The sequence below is a fragment of the Calonectris borealis genome, chromosome 3 (assembly GCF_964195595.1).
Source record: "Calonectris borealis chromosome 3, bCalBor7.hap1.2, whole genome shotgun sequence".
NCBI classification, from domain to species: Eukaryota; Metazoa; Chordata; class Aves; order Procellariiformes; family Procellariidae; genus Calonectris; species Calonectris borealis.
In genome coordinates this window covers 3164561-3189789 of record NC_134314.1, presented here as the reverse complement: position 1 = coordinate 3189789, position 25229 = coordinate 3164561, and the positions used below count along the sequence as shown (strand labels likewise).

The following is a 25229-nucleotide window of genomic DNA, read 5'->3' as shown; positions in this document are numbered from 1 at the left end:
GCCCGGCCTTTGATCAAATGAACAGCATATATGCAGAATCAAAAGCTAAAAAAAAATCTTGCCTTCTTCAGCATTGATAAAAGCAAGCAACATGTGCTGTTGCTGCATCCAGGGGAACGGAAATAGTACGCTATTGGTAGCATGCTGCACTCAGCTTAGGATGGTGGCACTTCTCCTCTACCTCAGTGAATTTTGAGAGGCGTCCTTAGTCTTCCTGTGCTTTCCAGGGATGCTCATTTGTGTTTTCATACGGACATATACATCCTGTCAATTTCATTGTTTCAAAATAAAGTCATCTTGGTGGTGATATTAAGATGTTTTTCCTCCCATAACATAGGATGAGATTCTACAGCACAGAAATGTAGGAAAATTTATTAAGAAAGAAAAGTCAGATGAACAATAACTAAAATATTGAGCGAACTCTGATATTCTATGTTATGGCTGCACAGAAAACCATAGGGTGCTGACCATGTCTACCATAACAGAATTCCCTATCCAAAAGGTAGAAAAAAATAGACACAGCAGAGAACCATAAAACTTTATAAATGCATCATATAGATGCATTTCAGCATAAATTCAGGCACAAGTGGGTTGTTAATCAGTCGACAATAGGACCGGTCATCTCACAGACATATTTATTCTAAGAAACTCAAATAAGCCAATTAGAGTATCCTAAATTCATGCCATTAAAGCTTTTGTCTTGTTGCCACTGTCATCAAGAAATGCAGTCAGAAGTGTGCATTAGTTTTGAGCTATCTTTCTGCTGCAAAGTGACCAAATTTTCTTGGAGTGACAAAGAAGTCAAATTTTCTGCAGTTTAAGGTAATATGAAAAGAGTTAGCAACTGTTCACACAAAACCTCCTCATCCGTAGCCGAATGCAGCTTTCTCAGAGAGGGATGAACATAAAAAGGGTACCTCAGTAGCGCAGATGAGTGATTACAAAATAAATAATGGCTTAGCTTATCAGATCAGGTTTGCTTATTTTCATAAGAACTACCACCATCAATCAGGAATCAAGTAGCTACTATTCACATCAGAGTGAAGCAAAGATAATTCGATACGTAAAGCTCTGAAATAGACATAATTTGAAGAGGAGTAAGCAGGTGTTATTTTTTTATCGACTCTATTGTACTGCTTTAATAACAACAACCTACTTTTTAAAAGAGCTATTTAACTTTTCCCAGCCAAAAAACACGTGAAAAACTGTCTCCCAGCCAAAGCATGTTCTAAACTCACAGAGCACGTTAGATAAAACCACAGCTGAATGTTGTAAATTCACTCCACAAGGCATTCCTTCATGCAATTAAAAACTCAGAGCTGTCGATCCTGTAGGTCTGTAAATAGTCTTTCCTCCAGCCTTGACAAATTCAGTCCTGACCACTTCATTTCCTTGCAGATTTCTGCTCCAAAGCTCATTGCGCTGGCCAGGAAACTCCAGCTTTTAAATCTCTCCCCTTTTCTATGATACCAAACCTAAAGCTCTTGTTTTTGCAGCTGAGGGTTTTGCTGGTTTGTTCCCACATCATCCCACAGCAAGGTCAAGAAAGTTTCACAATGTCTGTTAGGCTGCTGAGCCGCAGAGACCGTTGCCTCTTGCGCCGGCCCGTACTAATTCAGTGTTTCCCTTATTCTGCAGAACGCATCCATCCATCACAACCTGGTGAGGTCCACGTGTGAATTAGGTATCTGAACTTCCATTACAGTCACGAGAGATCAGGGTGTGCTTAAAATCAGCTACCTAAATATAGGCACGTAGCGCTATTTGAGGTGCCCAGGGTGTTTCGCGTATCTACACAGGACTGGCAGATATGATACAGCCCCTAAGGGCTATTTGTGTGTCACGTAACTGTTCAGGGCTTTAAAAGTTAAAAAAATAACAAAACAACACAAAACCCCCACCCTCCCCCAAAAAAAAACCCATCGCTGTAAAACTCGTGCAGAACAAAAAAACAGAAGTACAAACAGAGAAAAAACAACAGAGGTTCAGGTGCTCCAATACCTACATCTGTGAAACCAAACAATACATTTGAAGTTACCAGTTGAAGGATTTCCTTCTCAGCCTCATGTGAGTACATATGCAATAAAGCACATGGTAAAACTAATCCATTGTACAAATGTATTAGCTCTTGTGGAGTTACAGCAATAGGGAATTTAGCCCAGCATAGTAACCCTTCGGTTACTTACGCTTGATTCAAAAAGAAATTTTAGATGTTCGGTCAAATTCATGTTCTTCAGGCCAAGTCTTTTGTTAAATTAACAGAAAATGCTGTTTGACGAAATGTAAGGAAAAATGACTATTTGACCAAGTTTCCGTCATTTAACTGAGCATCTTCTTCAGACCTTCACAGACACATATTTGCTATGGCTGCAGTGTGATCCAGTCTCTCTTCTGAGCATCATACACTGTTCCCTTCAAGATCTCCAGAAAGTCTACCCACCCAACATTTCCACACAGAGACTGTTCTCTAGACCAACAGATTTGGCAATGGCTTAGTTTCAATTGCCTGTATTTTTTATATTTATACTACATTTGAATTTTTAAATTTAATCTCTTCACCTCTACTTATAATACTTTTTGAACTTCTTAACCATATTTGCAGGCCCCAAAGCAAACAATTAGCATTGCTTCTTTTTGTTTTTTTCTTTGTAACTCTGGCTTTGGTACAGTTATTGTTTTATTTGATTTGTTTTCTCAATCTGTTGACCAGCTGGTTTAGATTTCAGAGAGGATTTCTATCAGCATCACAACCTACTCCTACAGAGAAACTTTCCAAGATTATACCCTTACAGTCCAAATCATAAAACCAATATGTATTACATTACTCCTAGCAAAGCTCCATCCATTTCTAAGCCAAAAAAAACCAAAAAAAGTTACTTCTGTGCTTCCTCTACATTTCCTATATGTTCAGTAAAACAACTTTGGACTTTAGTAAAGGCCACATTTTTAATGTCTTCATAAAATGTCAATGTTTCTATACTCCTGTCTCTTTGAGCCCTTATAACTCCCTCCAGATTACAACCACAAGAGCAAACGACAGCAACTCTCCTCACCAACTTCTCTGGGCTATAAGAAATCAGAAGCTTATTACCTGCTTATCACCCAGCGCTCTGTCAAGAGCTCAAGACTCAATTCATTCATATTTATTCACAGAGAAGCCCTTTAGTTGCTTTGTGGAAGGATCATCCCCTGCCAAAGATTTGCTTTTGTAACGAAGTAATAGACCTGTATTTTGCTCTCTGTGCACAACATTCGTTGTCAGTGCTGTCCTACATGAGGACGCAGAGATGTTGGCATTTTTGGGATGTTCCTTTAATATAAGCCAATCACGGAAGGGAGGGACTCAGTATATTCTTGGAGCCTGAAAACTCAGTGTTAGCACTTGACAAAACAAATGCAGGCCTCTGATTGAGAAAAAAAAAATACAAATGTCTTCCCACCCTGATTTCACTACTTGGATTATTGCCTAGATAATTCATTTGAAAACCAAACCCAGCCTAGCAACTGTCTTGAAAATTGAGTAACCTCAGGTTCAACCGTATTAAAAAACTTCAGCTTCAGGCAAAACTGATGGAACAGCTCATTCGCAGTACTTTCGCCAAGCCCTGGCCCACATTTTATGTTTTTCTGATTACGCTTACATTGTGTTACAATTTACCGGCAGCACTATTGTATTATAATATATATTAACACTAGCCGACTCTGACTGTATGCATTCAGCTTCATCAACAGCTAAAGACACACAGCTCAATGCATATTCATCCCTGTACTGCCATTTCTCAGCTGTTGAAACAACTGCATGAATCAGCAACAAGTTCCACAACTTAAAATAGATGTAACCCTGCAGGATACTTGGGCTCAATGCGCGTTATGATTCTCACTCGTAGGCTGGTAGGAGGTAGGGACGTGGTGCACTTAACTACAGTACTTCTCCACTACCCTGAAGGTGTAAGCTACGTTAGCATTTCAGTTTGGAGCAGAAGTGTGCTTTTGTAATAAATCTCCTGATCATTGCCACTTACCATGCTTTGGTTCACTTCACGGAGTGGTCTTGGGATGAATGAACCTAATTCCTTTTGATGGAGCTAAACCAGAAATGCACCACTGACTTCCATCTGCTAGTGGCACATGGTTCAGGGGACCAAACTGCAGCTACTGAAAAGCAAACCGCCTTGAAACACACATAGTGTGTTCTGGGTCCTCGATACAAACTGTTTCGGTCTGCAGATCTGCTCCTCTCAGCCCATACCGCTTGCTAAATGTAGACAGAGCTGAACACGGCTCTCTGGCTTCTGAAGAGGAGCTAGTGCTTCAGGCTAGCCTGTCACGGAGGCAGGAATTCATGACCTAAACCTTGGGGTTGGATGGTTTCTATCCTCGGTGAACAAAAATGTTTCCTTTATGTTAACAATCGTATCTGGCTTTATGAAAAAAACCAAACATCTGGCAAACACATAATTTTATGTTTGGAGGACATTCTTAACTCTCTTCCAGGTCCTCAGCTCAAAAAGACATCTAAGAGCACATGCTCAATTATTCAGTCAACAAGCAAATAAACTGCTTTTACTCATTTGCTGTGCCAAAAACCTGTAGAGTCACTCATACATGTTGCAGTTATTGTACGTTTAATATTTCTTAGTCCTTCCCCTGTTTGGGGTATGCAACACTGCTTATCATGGAAAAATCAAGTGTTATGCCATCCCCACATGTTTTTATCTATCACTATCAGGTGCATAGATACACACGTGTCACTGCCAGAAGAGCTTGGTATCTATTTTAAATTACTGCAATAATAAGGAAAGTGGCTGTATTACATTTACATTAAAATAATGTAATGCCAAACACTTAACACGAAAAGGGATTCCTGAACATATTGTTTGCTCAGTATGTTTCCAATACAACCATTCTACTGCTACTGCAATGCCACAATAGATAATATTGTAGATGCTGTTGTTGATAATACGTAGAAACCGCATATCCTCTAGGAATTTCAGTCCATATTTGCTGTGTTTCCTTAGTTGGCAACACAGTCCCTTCCTTCCCCTTACTTCAGTGCAAAACCAAACTCTACATGTGATCACTTACAGAGTTCTGCCTAATTATATAAATGTATAATTATATGAATGTACTAATTATACACACTTTTCAAATGGTGATAGACTTCAAAGTAGGTAAATTTTAAATTGTGCCATTAAGAAAATCTATTTGATGACGGACATTTCTGTAATATCATATTGCAATCTTCTACATTGTAATTTTGCTTTCAAGTCAGTATTAATTTAATGACAAATAACAGCAGAGAATAATAGAGTTGGGAAAGCAAACTGAAAGCTGTAAGATTTACAGTGTGATATTGGTCAGCAGATGTTAACAAAAAGGATCAAAACCAATTTGGAAAACCAATGGATCTAAGGTAAACAATGAGTAGAAAGAAGTTCTGCATGATAAATATGAATACTGAATCTTCAGAAACCACTCCGTTAACAAAGATAAATACCTGCAAGGCTGACTTATCCCCATGTGTTCACCTACTCCTGAGAAAATATATATGTCATTGAACACTTAATTTACATGCACAGTTATCACACCGCTAAGAACGACTTGCAAATTAGTTACTTGCAGTTCAGAGCATCTCTTTGCATGCAAAGTAAGGCCAACTGCAAGTACAAACCAGCCCTACAAGTGCACACATAGCTCAGCCCACCAATGTCATACTCACATTTATGAAAACCAAACTGCCACACGAGACTTCAGCACGTGCACCTCCTTTTCGTACCTTGGTATATGCTTCTGAGTGATATACCCTCACTCTTCAACACACAGTTCTTTACCTTTAACATTAGATATTCACCACAAACCCTGGTTCTTCAACATAAACCTTTAGTGAAGATATAGTACAAGTGAATGCATGAAAGCTGATATTCTTTTAGCACTACTTAATAGTTACTCTGTCTATTGCCCTGATGTCCTAGGTGAGTAGTTTATTTCATATGTTATAAGAATTTATATATCTCTGCTGTAGCATTTGGATCTTGCATTGTCAAGACCACTAGGCAGATCAGACAGCAATTACAATGCAGCAACACTACAGGACACTAATCCCTCTGCCTTTAAAGTTAAATAATAGCTTATGTGGCTGGGAAAAGACAGAATCCATCTTCACTGAAAAATAGGACAGTGTATAGAAAGGGAAATGGTCGATCTTCTCTCACACAAATCCTAGGGTCAAAACAAATAGTCTTACTAAGTCACGGGCTGTCACATTTAATCAAAGACATTTATGGAATGGCTTGATAGAAGCATCTTATAAGCAGCAGGTGGGTGATCCTGAGTTACCAAGCTCAAATATTGATTAGGACCCTCCCCCAGTGTTCAAGAACTTCTAGGTCTGAGATTTTGGCTACAACCTTCAGAGTATGGGGTCCAGATACACTTGAATAGCTTTAAGATCACAGACTTTTGCTCTGCTGCAGCCACATAAAAGGAAAACGCTAGAAGAGATTAAAACTATCTCTGCACAAATAACTACTTTTCTTTCTGCATAGTTATAAAATGACTCACATACAAAAAAAACCATTTCACACAAGTTGGGATTTAAAGCAAATGTGATGGAATGAGGAGCTCCAATAGCAACACGGAGACAATGCACAGCACAAGAAGTGATTTTGTGCTAATTGGTAACGTCTTTGACCTCTGCTTATACGTGAAGCATTTCCACGCCCTGCCCAATGTTACCTTTTGATATTCTTCCTTAGATCTCAAGGCAGCTTCCATCTGTTCCTGAGAAAACGTGTAGATGGCTGAGCGATACTGTGTGCCGAAGTCATTACCTTGCCGCATTCCTGGGGAGGGAGAAAACACAGCACACCATGAGGATCATCCTCCCGACCTGACCGGGCTGCAGGCATAAATTTAGGACGTCCCATAGTCCTGGATTAGCACGGTCTGTTACGTGCATATTCAGTAGGTATTTTTAGGAAGTCCAAGTCTTTTTTTGGTTAAACAGTCCCCAAGAGATTCAACTCTGATATCTCCTTTTAAATGACATGCAAATGAAATGTGAGCATTTTACGTTTTGGTACATCACACAGTTGTCAAATACAGATGTAAAACCTTAAATAATCAAGCTGCAGTTACTGTAATCAAGGTACTCTTAAAATATTTATTTCGAACCATGCAAATGGCTACAAAAAAAAGTTTATTTTACCAAGTGCTTAAAAATTTTCTTGTGCTGGAGGAGTACATCTTAATGGGAGAAATGTTCAAAAGACCCTTGGAAGTAACTAGCTATTCTCCTCTATTCACAAAGCAATGATCTTGCTAAAAGACTAGTATGCATGTGTGGCTGTGTTAACTCTGAAGTTATCAATTCCTACCATCATCACCACCATGGAGAGGAGGAATGACTCTTATGAAGCTCTCAAATCTAAGCTCCAAAGAAGACTCTGATAGAGAAGTATGCTAAGGAGAAGGTTTGGAGAAAGTCTGGCTGCTATAGTACCGTTATAGAGTGAGTAATGCTTAGGAATAGCAACCCTTGTTTGGGAGTGTCGTGGTTTAACCTGGCAGCAGCCAAATACCACGCAGCCGCTCGCTCACCCCCCCTGCCGGGTGGGATGGGGGAGAGAATCAGAAGGGTAAAAGTGAGAAAAACTCGTGGGTTGAGATAAAGACAGTTTAATAGGGAAAGCAAAAGCCGCGCACGCAAGCAAAGCAAAACAAGGAATTCATTCACCACTTCCCATCAGCAGGCAGGTATCAGCCATCACCAGGAAAGCAGGGCTCCATCACGCGTAACGGTTACTTGGGAAGACAAACGCCATCACTCCGAACGCCCCCCCCCCTTCTTCTTCACCCAGCCTTATATGCTGAGCATGACGTCATATGGTATGGAATAGCCCATTGGCCAGCTGGGCCAGCCGTCCTGGCCGCGCTCCCTCCCAGCCCCCTGCACATCTGGCAGGGCATGGGAAGATGAAAAGTCCTTGACTAGTGTAAACAATACCTAGCAACAACCAAAACATCAGTGTGTCATCAACATTATTCTCACACTACATCCAAAACACAGCACTATACCAGTTAATAGGAAGAAAATCAACTCCATCCCAGCCAAAACCAGGACAGGGAGTTTGGGAGTTTGGGAGAAGTAGAAAAAACAAAGGTATATATGTAATCTCTACTAAATTCTATTTGCAACCTACATGTGGATAATATGAACGGCAAAAGTATATAATACTGTTTATATTTAACATTGGGAAAACAAAACCCTAGCTATACATACTCAGTATCTCCTTGAAATTATATCATAAATGAGTAATTTTGGTACAAGGATTAGCCCCTGTACTGCTGATATATGTAATCCCTTCAAAAGACTAGTTGTATGATGTGCTCATGTATGAATTTCCCAAATATGAGATGGATTCTACCTATGAAGCTATAAAATAATGGGCCAAAGCAGAGGGAAGTTTACTATCCCCTTAGGTGACTAGCCCAGGTATGGTTTGGCATTATGCAGCCCTAGGCAGCCACGCTGGCCAAAGGCATTGCTGCCTTTCAGCGCTATCCATTCCCATTCCCCCAGGCCAGGTTTGCTGTGGATCATTCCATAAAGTCAAACAACAGCCTTGGAGAGGAGCTTTGGCATTAAGAATGATCTGCCGTTTTGCAGTTTCTGTCTTTCGTAACCTTGTTCCCAGTTTTGCATTCTAGAAGAGAACTTTTTGGTTTGCTGTAATAAAATGCATTAATTTTGAGTTTGTCTGGTGTTTTATGTGAACTTGGGTGAGTGAAAAAGCTGGAGTGACTGCAACCCAAGACAAATTGGAAATCATGAGGATTTGCCTTTTGACTGCCACTAGGCTACAGAAGCCCCTTTGAAGATTACCATCAACTCTCAGGACTATGGAGATGAAACAGAGAAAAACTGTAGGTTCTGATACCCCCCCAGCAAAGGGCAGAGGGTAGAGAAAGAGCCTGTGATACTGGGGGGAAAAGATGCTATCAACATAATACTACTCATTAAAAGATGATAACTTTTAGCCTTCTTGTACTTTCCAAGGAAACAGAAAAACGGTTTCAAGGATAGCACAATAAACAAATGAAATCTGGCTGAAATATTTATGAACTAAAAGATGCAGAAATGTTTTCAAAGATGCATTTGGACAAAAAGTCCATTCAGTGACCAACAGTATACATGAGTGAATGTGATTCCGAAAAATGTTACGGAGTTTTCTGATTATTTGGGTTACTTTTTAACTGCTAAAATGTTACACTACTACAAATAAGAACAACAACTACGTTCTTCATCAATACTTAACGGTGTGGTCTGCAATATTTTGCTCATTTCTTTGCAAGTTATTTTAGGGTGGTAGGGAGCTCTTGTAAAGCCAGTGCTACTGAATAGTTAGGAATAAAATGAATACAGACCAGTAAAGCATTAGTTTTGCCAGGATATGTTAATGCTGATTGATGTTTGAGCTTAAGCATTAGCATTCTACAAATCTATTTATTGCTTAACAAACTACTTAACAACCGACTAGGGAGCAGATTACAAAAATCTCTATAAATGGAGGATCACTACATGGTATGCCGGTTTCTAGCATGCATTTCAAGAGTATGAGTTTAGCATGAGCTCATGTGGACGGTGCTCTGAGTGAGAAGATAAACAAGGTTATTTAATATACACGAGTGCAACCGTTACATAGTAATAGGGAAATGGTCAGCTTAATTAATTTATTGAAGAGAAGGTTAAGACGAGAACTAACTGACTCTGATTTACAAATACATATATAGAGAAATAACCTGAGAATAAGGCTCTTCAGTCTTGCCAAAGTTGTTTAACTAGTTAGAGCAATTGAAAGCCAAAGTATACGAAATCCAGATGAGAAGTAAGGCGACATTCAAATAGCGAAGCACATTTCTCACTGGAGCAATGCACCTAAAGCCACATCCCTTTCATGAGGTCTTCACATCAAGGAGATACATTTTGCCCAAAGGTATACCAAAGCTCAAAGAGCTGTACAAGGTCAGTGATGAAATTATAGAGTTAAAGCTAAGGAGGAGGTCAGGCTGTGTGATAATAACGGCCTCTCCGAGTGCTCAAGGGTTGGCTTGCACTGTTAAACCATCCACTAGCCATGAAGACGACTGAACAGGTATTGTAAGTATTACCCTAAAGTGTAGCTTTAATGTGATCAATCATCTAAGCTAAAATGTCATTTATTTTTACTTGTTTCTTAAATCAACTTGTACCTAAATCTCCCGCAATAAGTAGCTGATATGTTGTCTGACTAAGCCACAAAGACTACGAGATACTAAAACAAAATAAATTCCATAGACATATAGACATAATCAATTGCTACTGTTGCTGTTGTTATTTGTAATGTACTTCACATGTGCAAACTTACTTCTCAAGGGTCCATCACTGATTTTTTAAAACCCTCTGGCAAGTCTTACTTGTTGAGATTCACTAACTCAATGAGTAGCAAACAAGGCAAGAAATTTAATTTAATAAACAACTGTGGTAGGATGATGGAGGTTAACAATCTTGTCTTTGTCTGAAAGAAAGTCTACTAAATAAAAAATGATCTCTGCTTGGCTATCTAAAAATTCCACAATGTCATCTGTAGTTAACTTTCCTTCCTTTTCTGAAACGTCTTTCTTATTTTGTCTGTCATGACATCCTGTCTCTCTCTATTAACATAACACCACAGTTATACACGTGTAGGCTTCAGATAAGAATGAGAAAATACAAATAATTAATTTAATAAAGATGCTATACATATTGGAAGATACTACGTACTGCTAAATCAAAAGCCATTCTTACAAGGGATTGTCAACATTGCTGCCATTGATTCTAGCTACACTGGATGCACATTAGACTCCGATAAAATGTTCTGCTGAGACAACAAGCCAAAGACAAAGAAAATCGGCTGCCATGCTGAGAACAGCCTTAAAATCTCTCATCAAAGAGATGTTTAGATAGAGAGGGTGATTTTAGAACTGATAGAAAAGCACAGAATTTGCACCTCTCTGGCAAGATACAAAAATACGTGGTTTTAGACACAGCTGCATGGTGCCAAAGAATATAAGCCCAAAGCACAGTGCCTATGTAAGCACTGGCCAGTCCGTGAAAGCTCTTGTCTCTGGAGAACCAGTGAGAATGAGGGCATTTGGAGCTCTAAATATGTTTTAGGTCTTGAGCATGGATCATATTCAGGAATTTAACTTTGGCTGACCAAAGCACCTCAGTGGTTCTCAGCCTGGACCACTCTAGAGAACATAAAATTTCCTCACTGTGCCAGCAGAGACCAGAACACCAATTAATCAAAAAATGCCCTCAAGAGCTGAGCGCTTGCTCTGACTTACATGAAGCAGAAATTTGTGGCCACAGGATGGTAGATGGAAAGGACAGGGAGCTGTGATGGTCTCCCAGATCTTGCAAAAAGAATGATTCCCAGGTTGAGATTGCCATGCAATACAAACACATTGCCACTGGAAAAACCATTATTTGCCAAAACATAGGTAACAGTCAAAGAAATGGCTCTAAAAAGCCCTCTTACCAACACTTCGATATCTTCTGATGCACCTGGGTAGGAATGACTTAGCTTTGGTCTCCCCCACATTCTGTGGCATCAAAGTAGTAAATACTAGCTCTCCTTTGATTTGGATGATCAGAATACATGAAATCATCCCAGCTTCTATTCAGCTGGTCAATGCTTTTTCCTTCATAGTTAATATACCTTGTCAAAACTACAGTGTCTTCTCGGCTGGAGCAAAGAGTTGCCCCTTTAAAGCAGTTACACTGCTGTTACGCTACAGTTTGAGTTTCTGTTGAGATGCATCCGTCCTGGTTTCGGCTGTTAATTTTCCTCCTATTAACTGGTATAGTGCTGTGTTTTGGATGTAGTGTGAGAATAATGTTGATGACACACTGATGTTTTGGTTGTTGCTAGGTATTGTTTACACTAGTCAAGGACTTTTCAGCTTCCCATGCTCTGCCAGTGAGGAGGGGCACAAGAAGCTGGGAGGGAGCACAGCCAGGACAGCTGACCCAAACTGGCCAAAGGGATATTCCATACCATATGACGTCATGCTCAGTATATAAATTGGGGGGAGTTGGCTGGGGGGCAGCGATCGCTGCTTGGGGAGTGGTTGGGCATCGGTCAGTGGGTGCTGAGCAGTTGCATCACTTGTTTTTCCTGGGTTTTGTTCCTCTCTCTCTCTCCCCCTTGTTGTTTTCCTTTTCATTACAATTTTTATTATTATTATTATTCTTAATATTTATTTTATTTCAATTATTAAACTGTTCTTATTTCAACCCATGCGTTTTCCTACTTTTGCTCTTCCAATTCTGTCCCCCATCCCACCAGGGGGGAGGGTGAGCAAGCGGCTGCGTGGTGCTTGGTTGCTGATTGAGGTTAAACCACAATAGCATCTTAGGTAGGTCATTGTCCTTCCCATCTAACTCTAGAGCATCTTGAGGTCAATAAGAAATAGGAATATCCACAGCATTAATAAAAACACATATTTCCCAGTAGTATACTTTCTTTTTTTTTGCTTTAGAAATGGAGAATTAACTGCAAACAAGCAGATTTGTTTCAAAATGGTGATTCTTGAATATATTACCTACAGAAGGCTAAAGCAAAATATAATTTATTTTTTTATTGGCTAAATCAGGGATTTCTTTTGAAGACTCAACCCTCTAATGACTTGAAAGTAATACTTATACAACACTCCTTATCTTCTCTCCATTTAAAAATAATAAAAAAATGTAATGGCATCATTCGTCAACCTTGCTATTCTCAGAGGATCCCAAGCATAATGGAGATAAATTACTAAGGTCTGTAAGACTCTTCTGTGCCACCCAGTGAAATTTTAAAGGGCAGTTCATAGCTCTTATTTTTATCATAATTTTTTCTGTGATTTATAGACTTTTCTGCAGCTGTCACTTATTTTCTTATACCCGCAGAAACCTGATATACTGATTGGTCATTTTCTTTTCCCCAATCAATCCTTGCTGAGTTAAGACTAATAAAACTCCTTCTTCCAGCTCATCATATAATTATTTAGTAAAAATCAATTGCACCATGTCACCCTGGCTTGATGTCATCACTCACTGTAATGATTACATCTATACAGCTTAAAAGTAGCCAAGGGAAAGTAAAACTCTTTATAGCATATGATTAAAGGAGAAAAATGTTAATAGAAAAGAAGTTAGTTACAGTGCTGTGGATTGAGAGTTCCTGATGATTTTCAAGGTGCTGGGGTGCAGGAAGGATAAATGAAATATAAAAGAGTTTCTTCAGAAGGTTACAATACATTTATGAGCTTGTACATATTAAAGAAAACTTTTATACTGTCAATAGACCAAAAGGTTTACAAAGCTTTCAACATACGTGGTTTACAGTACCAAGGAGGAAACTGTCTTGGAAACTTTGGTCTTCCCCATTTGCTTTGGGATCAAGACAGAAAATACTAGCTTTCTCTATAAAATCTGACTTGCACATATACTTAGAACATCATGGCTACAGCAATGTTTTTAACAATTTATGTCAGCTGCAAAAATGCCTGGTCTTTAACCTTCATCAAATCACCACTTTACAGGTTTTCTGGTGTAGCTTTGAGGCTAAAACAGAATCACAGATTTGCTAAGGTTGGAAGGGACTTGTGGAGGTCTCTAGTCCGACACCCCTGCTCAAAATAGTGTCAGCTACGGCAGGTTGTCCAGGGCGTTGTCCAGTCCAGTTCTGAATATCTCCAACGACAAAGACATTACAAAATACTTACTTCCTTAAGATTTCCAGTGCTGGTGTAAATAAGCTTGTTGATGACGGTCAATAAAACACTCACTGTATGAAATAACAATAGCTCTTTGAATAGAGAGTTTTTCAGACAACAGATTCTTCATTAATGGCCAATATGCTGCTACAATAAAACTAAATAACTAAAATAACAGTGAAAAAGAGCAGCTTTATAAAGCTTTGATTTTGGGGAACTTGCCACAGCAGTAATGTCCCTCTCTTGGTGTGGCCAGGCTTGATTCTGACCTATGCCACTCTGACCTATGCTAGCAAAATCCAGAGAAGAACTGAGATGCAGAAGGCATGCAAATGGGTTTGTGAGACAAGGGGAGGAACAGCCAAGAGAAGAGGTCCTTGGGTTAAACGGAAATAGTCTCAGCACCACCCTGTAATGAAACAAATTTCCCTGCCAGGCCTTCTACAGCTTCCTCATCTCTTATGCAATTTCCCATCCCAACTCACTGGGTAGGAGTGCAGTTAGTACAGTGACATAAAGAGTAGTCCATCACTATCTGTAGACCCTAATGACACTCTGTCCAAAAGCTTTAACAGCATTGCAATACCAAAAGCCATCACAATATGACCACATTGGACAATGCCCTTAATAATATGCTTCAACTTTTGGTCAGCCCTGGAGTGGTCAGGCAGTTGGATTAGATGATCATTGTAGGTTCCTCCCAACTGAACTATTCTATTCTATTCTATTCTATTCCATTCCATTCCATTCCATTCCATTCCATTCTATTCTAGATTGGACATAAGGAAAAAATTCTTTAGAAGAGTGTGGTGAGACACTGGAAGAGGTTGCCCAGACAAGTTGTGGATGCCCCATCCCTGGAAGCGTTGAAGGTCAGTTTGGACGGGACTTTGAGCAATGTGATCTAGTGAAAGATGTCCCCGCCCAGGGCAGAGGGATTGGACTAGATGATCTTTGAAGGTCCCTCCCAACCCAAACCATTCTGTGATTCACATATCATCATCACACCATACTAAATTAGTATGGCCCACCCTACCATCTGCTGGGAAAAGTCATCCAAGAATTAGAAGCTGCCAAGAGAAATGCTCTCAGGACATTCTTCACCTCCTTCTTTTCCCATCTGGAATAAATCTCTCCTGCCCCTCTGCATTCTCCAAACCCATTTCCTGGGCATTGGTCTCTAAAGTTTTGGCAGCCTGATTTATATCCGATATGAAATAAAGGGACAACTTTCAGAATGCATAACTCTGCAAAGGTAAGTTTTAAGTTCAATCCAGCAAAATACCCACCATTTTTTTCTGCTTCCAACTTTTATCTTGTGCTTGTCCGTATGCTAGGGGTTTTTTCCAGGAAAGGAGAAACACAAATATCACATGTATTTCATGTAGGTCAATAACTATTGCTTTCCCCTTAGTTGTTCACAGAGACATTCCCGTATGGTATACCAGGGACTTTATGCAGGCCTCCAACATTATCAGGTTTGGGCCATGAAGAGTTAACAGGTCTCCCTTTTGTCCATTAGTGGAAATGACAGGCTGTCCTCAAGAAGGAGTGGTAATATACCAGACTAGGCTCTATCTCTGACCAATTCTCTTTGCTTTTTATTAGCATTATTATTCAATAGTTATAAAATGCATCACACTGCTTCTCAAGATAGTTCAAATATTTTACAAAACTAGAAAGTCTGAATGAAGGCTTGATTTGAAAAAAGAGTTCCTTTTCTCTTCATTTATCTGTTCCTCACTAGTGTCTTGCCTAAATTTAGGCATGTGTTAGCACTATGAATCGAAACCTACTATGATCCACCAGGTGTTACTGCAATAGTAATAAAAATAATTAGTGATAATAAAAGTAACGGTGTTGTCATTTGCTTTTATCAGCAGATAAACTCGTGGGACACTGCTCTCTCAAAACATAGACAAGTATGCTCTTATAAATATGCGAGAGAAAATTGCAGGCAGAGAAAAACAGTCATTCACTGAAAATATTGTTGCTTAGAAGAGAGTCAGCTTTGACCTCTTGTACCTAATTATACATGAAAACAAAGATTAAAAGCCTACTAATAATCACCATAAACTATGATTAATGATGCCATGCTTCAGTGCCTCAGATTTCTAGACCCAAGTACAGTAAATCCACTAGTGGGTTATTTGAAGATGAAAAGAATGTTTGGTATTACTTTATTTTGACTTTGTCTATTGCTTTCCTTGTATAAGATTAGGAACAGTTCATCAAAAAAAGAGACAGAAAAAGACCTTCTAAGGTTTCTCTTTTCTAATTCTATAAACACGCATGAAAATCTAGATGCTGTTATTCACACCACATACCCATTGACTTCACGGATATTTGAAAGCTACTGAAGACAGTCCTAAGCATTGAGCAGTCCAGATTTTGCTTCAGAAGTTACAAATCAACAAGCCTGAACTAAAATGAAGATTCCGTTCCTCATCCCTTCTCTTCCTCTCCTCAATTACAAACATAGCTATGCTATAATTACAAAATAACCCAGAAATGATCCTGAGGAAGACTGTAATAGAACAAAAACATTTTCCAAAGTTGTTCATAGCAGATACAGGCATTATGAACAAAAGGAATCATGGAATCATAGAATAGTTTGGGTTTAAGAGGTCACCTAGTCCAACCCCTTGATGTTCCCAGGGATGGGGCATCTACCACCTCTCTGGGCAACCTGTGCCAGTGCTAAGCCTCATCGTAAACAATTTCTCCTCATACCTAGCCTAAATCTACCCTTACTTCAGGTAAGCGGTGGGTTCATGTTTCCCACAGCATTAAAGTCACATCTTCAATGGCACAAAAGACTGATGCCATGGCTTTTCTCATCTTCAAGGAACCGTTTTATTCCTGACTGTAGCAATACTGAAAGATAAAGTTAATTTTTAGTAACTCTGGAGAACTGGTTAACGCAACATTGTCACATATAAAATAAATAGGCTAAAAGTAGTTTAAAAGTAAGAAGAAATCAGAGCCCAGAAGGACTTTTGCCCTTGAGCCAGAATTGATTCAGCACCACTCACTTCATAATGCAAACTATTCAGCCATCTCAGCAACCGGCTAATAATCCCCTTCATTAAAAAAGATGCAGAGTCAAATCTCAGCTTCCCACTGTGATATGGAAAAACAACATCTTCTAAACTGGAAATATAGGTCAGAAAAAGTCTATTCTAATTTATATGGATAAAAAGAGTCTAATATGCAAATTAGGTCATGACAGCTAAAATTCCTGGGGACGCAAAGCAGCCTAATAATACGTATTTATTTTTAATGCATATTTAGTTCTAGAGAAAGGACAAAGAATGGGAACAACATAACATTAAGCATTTCAGTTCATGAAAGAAATGAAGTTGCATTCTCAAAATGCAATATTGGTTAGCACCACTGGCAAAGACTCTCTTTGCTACTTTGCAAAAAGTATAGACCACAGGTATTTATGAGATGATTAAGGGCAAGGGATCACTAAATTTGTCGCTGGTGGGATGGCTAGACATCAGTAAACCATGTTCCACCATCAAGATTTCATTGGCGAGAGCAGGAATTAGAAGAACCTGACGGCAATAGAAGACACTGTCTCCTATCAAACAACTCAGTGCATATTTCTGTTGTTGAGTATTCAGTCCTGCATGAACCAATATACATTTATCTTTATTGTGTCTCAGCATATCGATTTCCATGGCTTTTTTAATTTATCAACACAGAGCTGTGTTTTATTCGTTTCCTCCAAAAGCCTCCTAGCAATGTCTTTACCACAGATTTAATTAGCATCCTCTCCACTATATCCTCCAAGTCATTAATGAAAATATTGAAGAGTATTGGACCAAGAAAGGCTCCCTGAGGGGTCGGTAATTCTATTTTGAATATATTTAATATGTCTGGTGACAATAGATTTCGTATTTCTACTGTTTTTTGTTACACCTTGTAATAATGCTGAAACCATCACGACTCTTAATAACATTTGAAATACAAGACAAAGGTGCTCTGTGCTTTAATCTGAGACTTGCAAATTTCATTCAAATTATAAAGGGAAGAGAGTTACAGAAATGTAAAGAAAAAAATCAAAAATGGTTATATTTTACATGGAGAGATTACTTTCTCCACTTTAATCTCTAAATGAAGTTTAGCAGAAGTAGCAGAATACATAATGCTGGTTTAGGGTCGCTGTAGCGTTTTTTATGTGTACAGCTGTTCTTCCACTGGTATAAGTAGACACATCTGCTCATTAGCAATACAATGTCATTTCTAGTGTCTAATTTTAATTATTTGCAGATGACAGATTCCTTATGCAATGTCTAAAAAAAGTACAGTCCTTCAAAACTGGTGAGAAATAAATATAACCTCTGCAACTAAAATGGGTCAGCACAATGAAAAACAGATATTAATCTGGAGAATTCCTGTATCAGCACTAAGGCTAAACACCAAACTGTTTGGGAGGTCACAGGGAGGAGAAACGTCTCATACATCTCTTCTTTATCGTGGATACATAAGACATATGGACTAAGAGATGTTCTGAATGAATCTGGCAGGTGATGAGTTTGTTGTCGTACAGATGGTCCTCAACTGCTGGAAAAATATCAGTTCTGCTTACATTTCCTGTACAAACACAGGCAAGATAAGGACTTCTTCATGACAGAAAGGAAGACTGAGATTACTTACTTTGGTTCTTTGTATATTCACACTCAAAGAATCAATAAGGCTAGAAGAAAATTTCCAGAAGCTCCCGGGCAGCGGTGGCCATGGGTGCCTTTGCCCTTCACCCCGTCGTCAGAGGGCGGCCAAAACCATGGAGTCCTGGCTTCCTCTCAGCTCCTTCCACTAATTCAAAAATCCCAACAGAAAGCCAGAAGCAGCAATGAAAAAGGATGGGATTTGTGTACAATAGGGGCTCACCCCAGAGAACTGTAGTTGTACCCAAGTTATTTTTTGTGGGCTGGGAAGGATTAGGTACTCTTGACAAATATGGGGAGCAGAACTACCAAAACAAGCATCCGTTTTGGATCGTATTCAAGAGAGAAAAGAGCTAAAGGAGGCAAGTGGATTTTTCATTTGCCCTAAACGTGTTTTAAAAAGAAATAATATTTGGTTTGTCTTCCGCTTGTCTTCTGTACAGCCATTGAAAGCAACAAGGAGTCTTTCTTTAAAATTGCCTTGGACTGGGCTGAAATCTCTGAGACGTGTAGGACTTCAAGCACGCACCGGGTCAGGATGATTATGAACAGTAATACGCTTTACAGGAATCACATTTGCACCATGACAAACAGGGTCCTCTGGTATCAGATATTTTTTTCCAAAGGTTTGGAGAAATAGTTTCTGACACCCCACAAAGAGCGGCCAAACTTTCTGATCAGATAAAATACGACATCTTCTTCCCTGAACATAAGCACAGTCGGGTTTCGCCATTGCCTCACGCCCTATAGGACAGAGCTAATGCCAGAAGGGTGGTCCCACTAGCAGTCATGCTCCTGGCAATTTAAGTCCTGGCTGAAAATTACATTACCCTTAAATTCATGCAGGGATAATTTTCAGCTTAATCAGAGAACTTTGTGATTGCTAGAGTCAACACAAAGAAAGAGGTGGCATCCTGCAGACCGGTCAGGGAGAGAGAAGAAAATTGCCCTTTTCCCTAACAGTTAAGTCAAAGATTAGCTTACAGCAATCGTGAAACTACAGGCTGAGGCACAACACAGACAAACTTAAGGTCTGAAAGTCCACATCCCTCTCGACACACAGCATGGAGGTGCCTGAACCATCGTCAGGGTGCAATTTGAAGGAGACGGTCAGGCTTATACCTTAAAAATCGGGAAGGCTCTGAGGACGGCCTCATAGCGCAAAACTGGGGCAACACAGAATCTGCCCTACACCTCTATAAACTTTAGAAAAATAAGATTATGTACAAAGTGAATAGCCATAAGATTCTTTTGCCATATTTTCAGCATATCACATTCATTCTCTTTTTCTGTATCAGTGAGAAAGAAGCAACCACCTCAAGCACTTCTAGAGCTATACAGAGCAATCCTCTTATAGATAAGATCATTCCTAGGAGAGAAGGAATGCTGATCTGTGCATTAGAGGCTGAACAGAGATGACAACCATATGTCACTTGGCAGAAGTTGGGGGTTTGTTTGTTGCTTTTTCAGTATCCCAAATGTAATGAATTATAAAATAGAGCCTAAATTAATAGTCAAGGAGGACTTTATCAGGTCCTCACACTTAGGAGATGCTCATCTGGGAGAACCCCTTTCAACTCATCGACTGTTTGACTTGATCAAAGGTTCTTGCTTTTCAATAGACTTCTGTATAATACTCAGACTCAAGAGCTTCACAAAACAAGAGCCAGGCTGCCTCCCAGAGAAAATTCGAATCCCAGTGAGATGTCAGTCTCATCTTGAAGGCAGGAGGTCCAACTGTTTGGAAAGCAGGAACTTTTGAATATTAATACACTCATACAATAATGAATGATAGGACTGCCAGTCTGTACTCTTTAGCAACTTGGTACCATCTAGATTGATATTTGAAAGGTCTTTAACTACAACAGAATGTACATATTTGATGTTTAATGACATTAGAACAATTAGACAAGTCCATTGGCTCTGCTGGGGGCAGGAGGGTTTAAATGGTGCTAACCCAAATTCTGGAGAAAGGGTAAGACAGTGCCACAGACAAAGCTTTTATACCTTTGAGTGAGCGCTATATTCAAGAAGTCCAGCATTCGCTGGCTATATGAGACACTGGATTCATCCAAAGAGTGTGCTGAATTTCATGAATAAGAAATCTTCCTAATTATCTGCTTAGTAAAAAACTTCTCTTTGACAGACTGAGTCCTGCATTCCCATAAGGCTGGCTAAATAAGACTTACCGTGTGCATACAGCTGAACGTGAGGAAAGGAGAAAAATATCATAGGTCAGAGAGAGAACTCTCACTTTCAGAATCTTTACATAAAACCCCATTTCCCGTAGCAAACTAAAAGCAGGGAGTAGGTACAAATCAACGCAAAGAAACAATTCCACCTTAAAGATCTTCTACTGCTAACTGCTCAAACTTGAAAGGCTATACAAGCATACCATCCCTACCTTACAAAACAAAGAAACTTGAAATTGGGACCTTGTGGTTTAGGTTTTCCTCAAATCAAGAAAGGTGGTAGAGATGTGATGAGCTTTGCAATGTTCTTGAATGGAGATTAGCATTAAGCAACCATAAAAATACATAGGTAAATCAACCTGTCCGAGTCTAGGGTATGCAAAGTCTTCAGAGAAGACTGCCATCTTTTCTGTCGATAAAGTGATGCTCTCACTTTTGGCAAATTATTCCAGAAGAACCATTTGGAAATTCTACTGAGCCAAGCTTAGATAAAGGCTTAGGTATGTTTACACCAAGCACTGCAGTGCCACATAGGTGCCTGAGGTAGTTGTGAATGACTTGGGTATCTACACAGCACAGCGTCAAGTGGAGATATTAGCTCACATCCCAGAAGGAATACAGCACATTAGCGTGGCTCTGTGCCCAGGCTAATTAGGTGATGTTTCCCCAGTTGCCAGAAATCAAAGAATGAATCATACATCTGCCAGCATCCAACCTTCGTTTGAAAGCACAGGCTGGAACTATTTTGAACCTCTGTTATGAGAGAATGCAAGGTGAATATAAAGACATAATGTCATCATTTTACTTTGTTTTAAAGCCAGAAGGAATCGTAAATTCATCTGATCTGACATGTTTATCACAACTACCACACTTCATCCACATACCATTGTGTCCAGCATATGAACCTCAGTCAGCCTAAAGCACTGAAGTCCTTTAGAGACTGACCTATTGTATGTGCGCAGAGCCCGCTGTCACAGCCAAGACTACAGCCATGGCAGATGACTGATTTGGTGGTAGTAGCCCAGATTATTTCAGCAGAAATCCATTCCTCGTACTGCTCTGGAAGGTGAAGAAACCTATAGTCCTGGCCATTAGTTCCCAGCTCTGGCAATCAGGATGAATCCCAACATGTGAGCAAGACACATGAACCAATTAGCTAGAAATAGGATTCTCTGCTATATCAAAACAACCAGCCCGTTACAAAGAAGCCAGCCTCTGGTGGTGGCCAATCTCTGACAATCCAAAGGAAAAAGAACAAAAAAAGACCTAAACCCAACCACTGGTGGGATAGGGAGAAAACCTTCTTCCTGACCCCTACGAGCAAATCACGAAGGCCCTGAAGCATGATTTGAAGATGGTCATTGTCTTAATGCAGAGCTGCAAGTATTTCAAGGATGGTGCAGACAAGTTTCTCCGAACACAACTATAAAGAAAGGAGTTGAAAAGGGAGGCTCATAAATCAACAGTATAGGCCACCACACTTGACACACAGACATAGAATTTCTGCTCAAGACTTGAATCAAGCGCCTCTTTTGAAATGATAAATTATCTCATCTTAAAGACTCGAAACGATGGTGATGAAAAAAGACTCCAACGTTTAATTACACTGAGAGCTGTGAAACTATTTTATTCCAAGGTGGAACTTTTCAAACTTCAGCTTCCAGCTACTGGAACTTGTTATGGCTTATCAATGGTTGGGTTGTCAACCTCACTGTGAGGTATCTGCTCCTCACATAAGCACCTGTAAAGATTACTTGGTCGTAGTGTTATGTCTCTTCAACTAGTTGAACATGTTTATTCACAGCACCAGGACAGTTTTCTAGGCTCTACATCCTTTTTCTGTCCCTCCTTCAAATCCCCAGCAATATCTCTGTGTAATTCCTGGTATGTCAACACACAAACTACACAAAACGTTCTGAGATTTTACTGACTGCATAGAGAAAATAACTTTCACGCTCCTGACTAAGGCTTCCCTTTTCATATAGGTAGGAGTTGCAATAGCCATTTTTGTCTTTGCATTGTGCTCTGGGCTCACTGGAAGACCCTTATCCACAATAGCCCCTGGATCCTTCTCAGAGTTACCGTTTCCCAGGATGGTATCACACTGTGAAGGTATCATCTGCATTTTTTCTTCCCAGATGTAGTAACAAGTGGCATAATTATGATAGCTGTTAAAATATTGAAATGAGTTACTGTGTGTAGTATTTCTGGGAAATGGTAGAAAGGATGATGTTTATTGAAACTATATAAACACGTAAAATGTTTTCTCAACACAGTTTCCCATTTATGTTTGCACAGATGTGTGTAATGTCATCACGAAGCCTCTTCCAAGAAAGATAAATTAAATCAAAAGGCAAATAGCTAGAATGCTCTGCTGGTGCCTCTACACACCATCTCTTACCTCTTTTTGTTCCCTTTTTCTAATAATAAAAGATGTTCACTGCCATCGAAAAACACAAAAAACAAACAAAAATATTTATGAAGGATAAAGGTCCTCAGCACAAATAAAATGACCAGCCCTAAAGCTGCGAAGAAATATGCTTTAATTTAAGAGACAAAAGATAGCATTACAGAAGAAATTGTCATAATCAAAGTTGAAAAAAGATTTCTATTGTCTGCTGTGCCTCTCTGTGGGAATTTTCCCAGCACAGACAGCTGTAAAGGAGGAGGGGTATTGTGAGTTTCTGTACTCTCATTCTCTCTCTTCCTCTCTTTCTCTGTCAATAAATGTCTGCAATCATATTCTTGAGCTCCAGTGTGATTTCAAGGTTCATCTCTTCCATGCAGCTCAAACACTAATTATCCCAGCTGTAATTAGTAAGATAATTAAATACTGGCTCACTCATCACTCTACCTTGTGTCGGGTCATGATTCTCCCAGAAGACCTTGAGCAGTTTCTCAAAGCTGATGTTTTCTGGCTGATATACTACTCGTACAGTCTCTGTGTGGCCAGTTTTACCTTAAAAGACAAAATAAATTCAGATGTTATTAGTGAGAATTAACTAGTGCGTATCTAGTTTTTATATCTGAGATTCAAAGCACAATCCATTGTTTTCCTTTTTTTCTTTTCCTAAAGGTGTTTTGATTTACCACCATTTATACTTAAGCCTTTTTACACAATATTTTATATACACGCCAAATCTAAGATGTCTGCTAGTTTGGACAAGGCCATTACAAAATAAACTATCCAGAGAGGCAATAAGGTAAGACAGTGATATTATTACAGTAGTTTGTCAGCTTACAAGAAAAAAAATGAATAGTTCTTAAATTTGTAACTGACAACTAGTAAAATATTTTAAAATATTCTAAATACAACATTAAAATATGAAAACTTGTATGTCTAAGTTGTCTTGACAGTATATAACTTCGTTTCCGTGAGGTAAGATATGGATAAAATAATTGATTATATAAAAAAATTTCAAGGGCATATTTATACAAGATCACACAAATAATTTCAAACTATTTCACATCATCCAAACCACTGCTGCCAACGGGCTTCAAAAAGAGTCAAAGAGAGCCTGACTGAACTTCATGACAGCAGATGAAGTTCAAGGAAGATTAGCAGGTGTTACAGCACATGAAAACATATTATTCCTATTTTTCAGTTACATTATGGGCATGATTTTTTTCGTTCCTTATGTGTCTAATCACTCACAATATTATTGAAAGATCCAGCTTCACAAAATGTGAAGGATCTGGCCACATAATTCACTTCAATTGTAACTAATAGATTGATGAGTGCTCAGACATCTCAGGGTGAAAGTCCATTGCACTGAGTGCTATGCAAGCATTTTATATTTTATAAATATTATATATTTTAAAAATTTATAAATGTAGGCATATTTGTTGTCATAATATATGCATGAATGGGGAAAAAACTTATCCTATTCTTCAATTAAATCATAATAAGTAAACACCAAACAAAACTAAACTGGACAGCCACATCTGCCTTTTAGTGAGGATGTAATAAGCTCCTTGATCACACTAGGCCAGGTTTTTTTTCATTTATACCAGCATAAACTTCAGATTTACTCAACTGACGTCAATAGAATTGTTGAATCTCATGCAGTGCAACAACAAGCTGAATCTGGCCCAGTGATGAGTTCTGAATTAGCTGTCACCAAACAAGAAAAATCAGAGTCTATGAGTAACTGAGGAGCGTTCAGCAGAAACACCAACTCAGTACCAAGAGAAATTTTAATTAAAAAAAAAAGTAGGAAGAAATAAAAAGGATGCTAGGATATTTTGAAGAGACATAACAGGGAAAGGTATGACAGCATTATATCAGTTAATGGGGCACCTGAAATGAAGAAAACCTAAACGAGGCACAGAGGGGTGGGCTAGCTATTAAAAGGGATTTAAAAGACTGGGATTAAATTTAGTCTAGAATGCAGAGGAGTAAAAGGGGACACATCTGGGATATCTGTAATGGAAATTTTGATAAAATCAAATTGGTTCCTATTTAGTGTGCTTCACAATACAACAAAGATACGCTCAGTGAGATTAAAAGACAAAAATGTACAAGTTTTATGTAACCTGCAGCTAAAGCCATGTCATCCTGTCCACCAGGATACTGTCC

The 25229-nt window shown here is 39.1% G+C and overlaps 1 protein-coding gene across 1 annotated transcript in view; it reads right to left on the bottom strand.

Moving 5' to 3' along the window:
- MSRA (methionine sulfoxide reductase A) overlaps positions 1-25229 on the bottom strand; it is a 297534-nt gene that overhangs the window by 93514 nt on the left and 178791 nt on the right. Inside the window, exons 4-5 of the mRNA XM_075144833.1 lie at positions 23505-23609; positions 6736-6842 (exon numbers count right to left, since the gene is read on the bottom strand). Of these exons, the coding sequence (XP_075000934.1) occupies positions 6736-6842; positions 23505-23609 (212 nt within the window). The remainder of the gene's footprint in view (positions 1-6735; positions 6843-23504; positions 23610-25229) is intronic.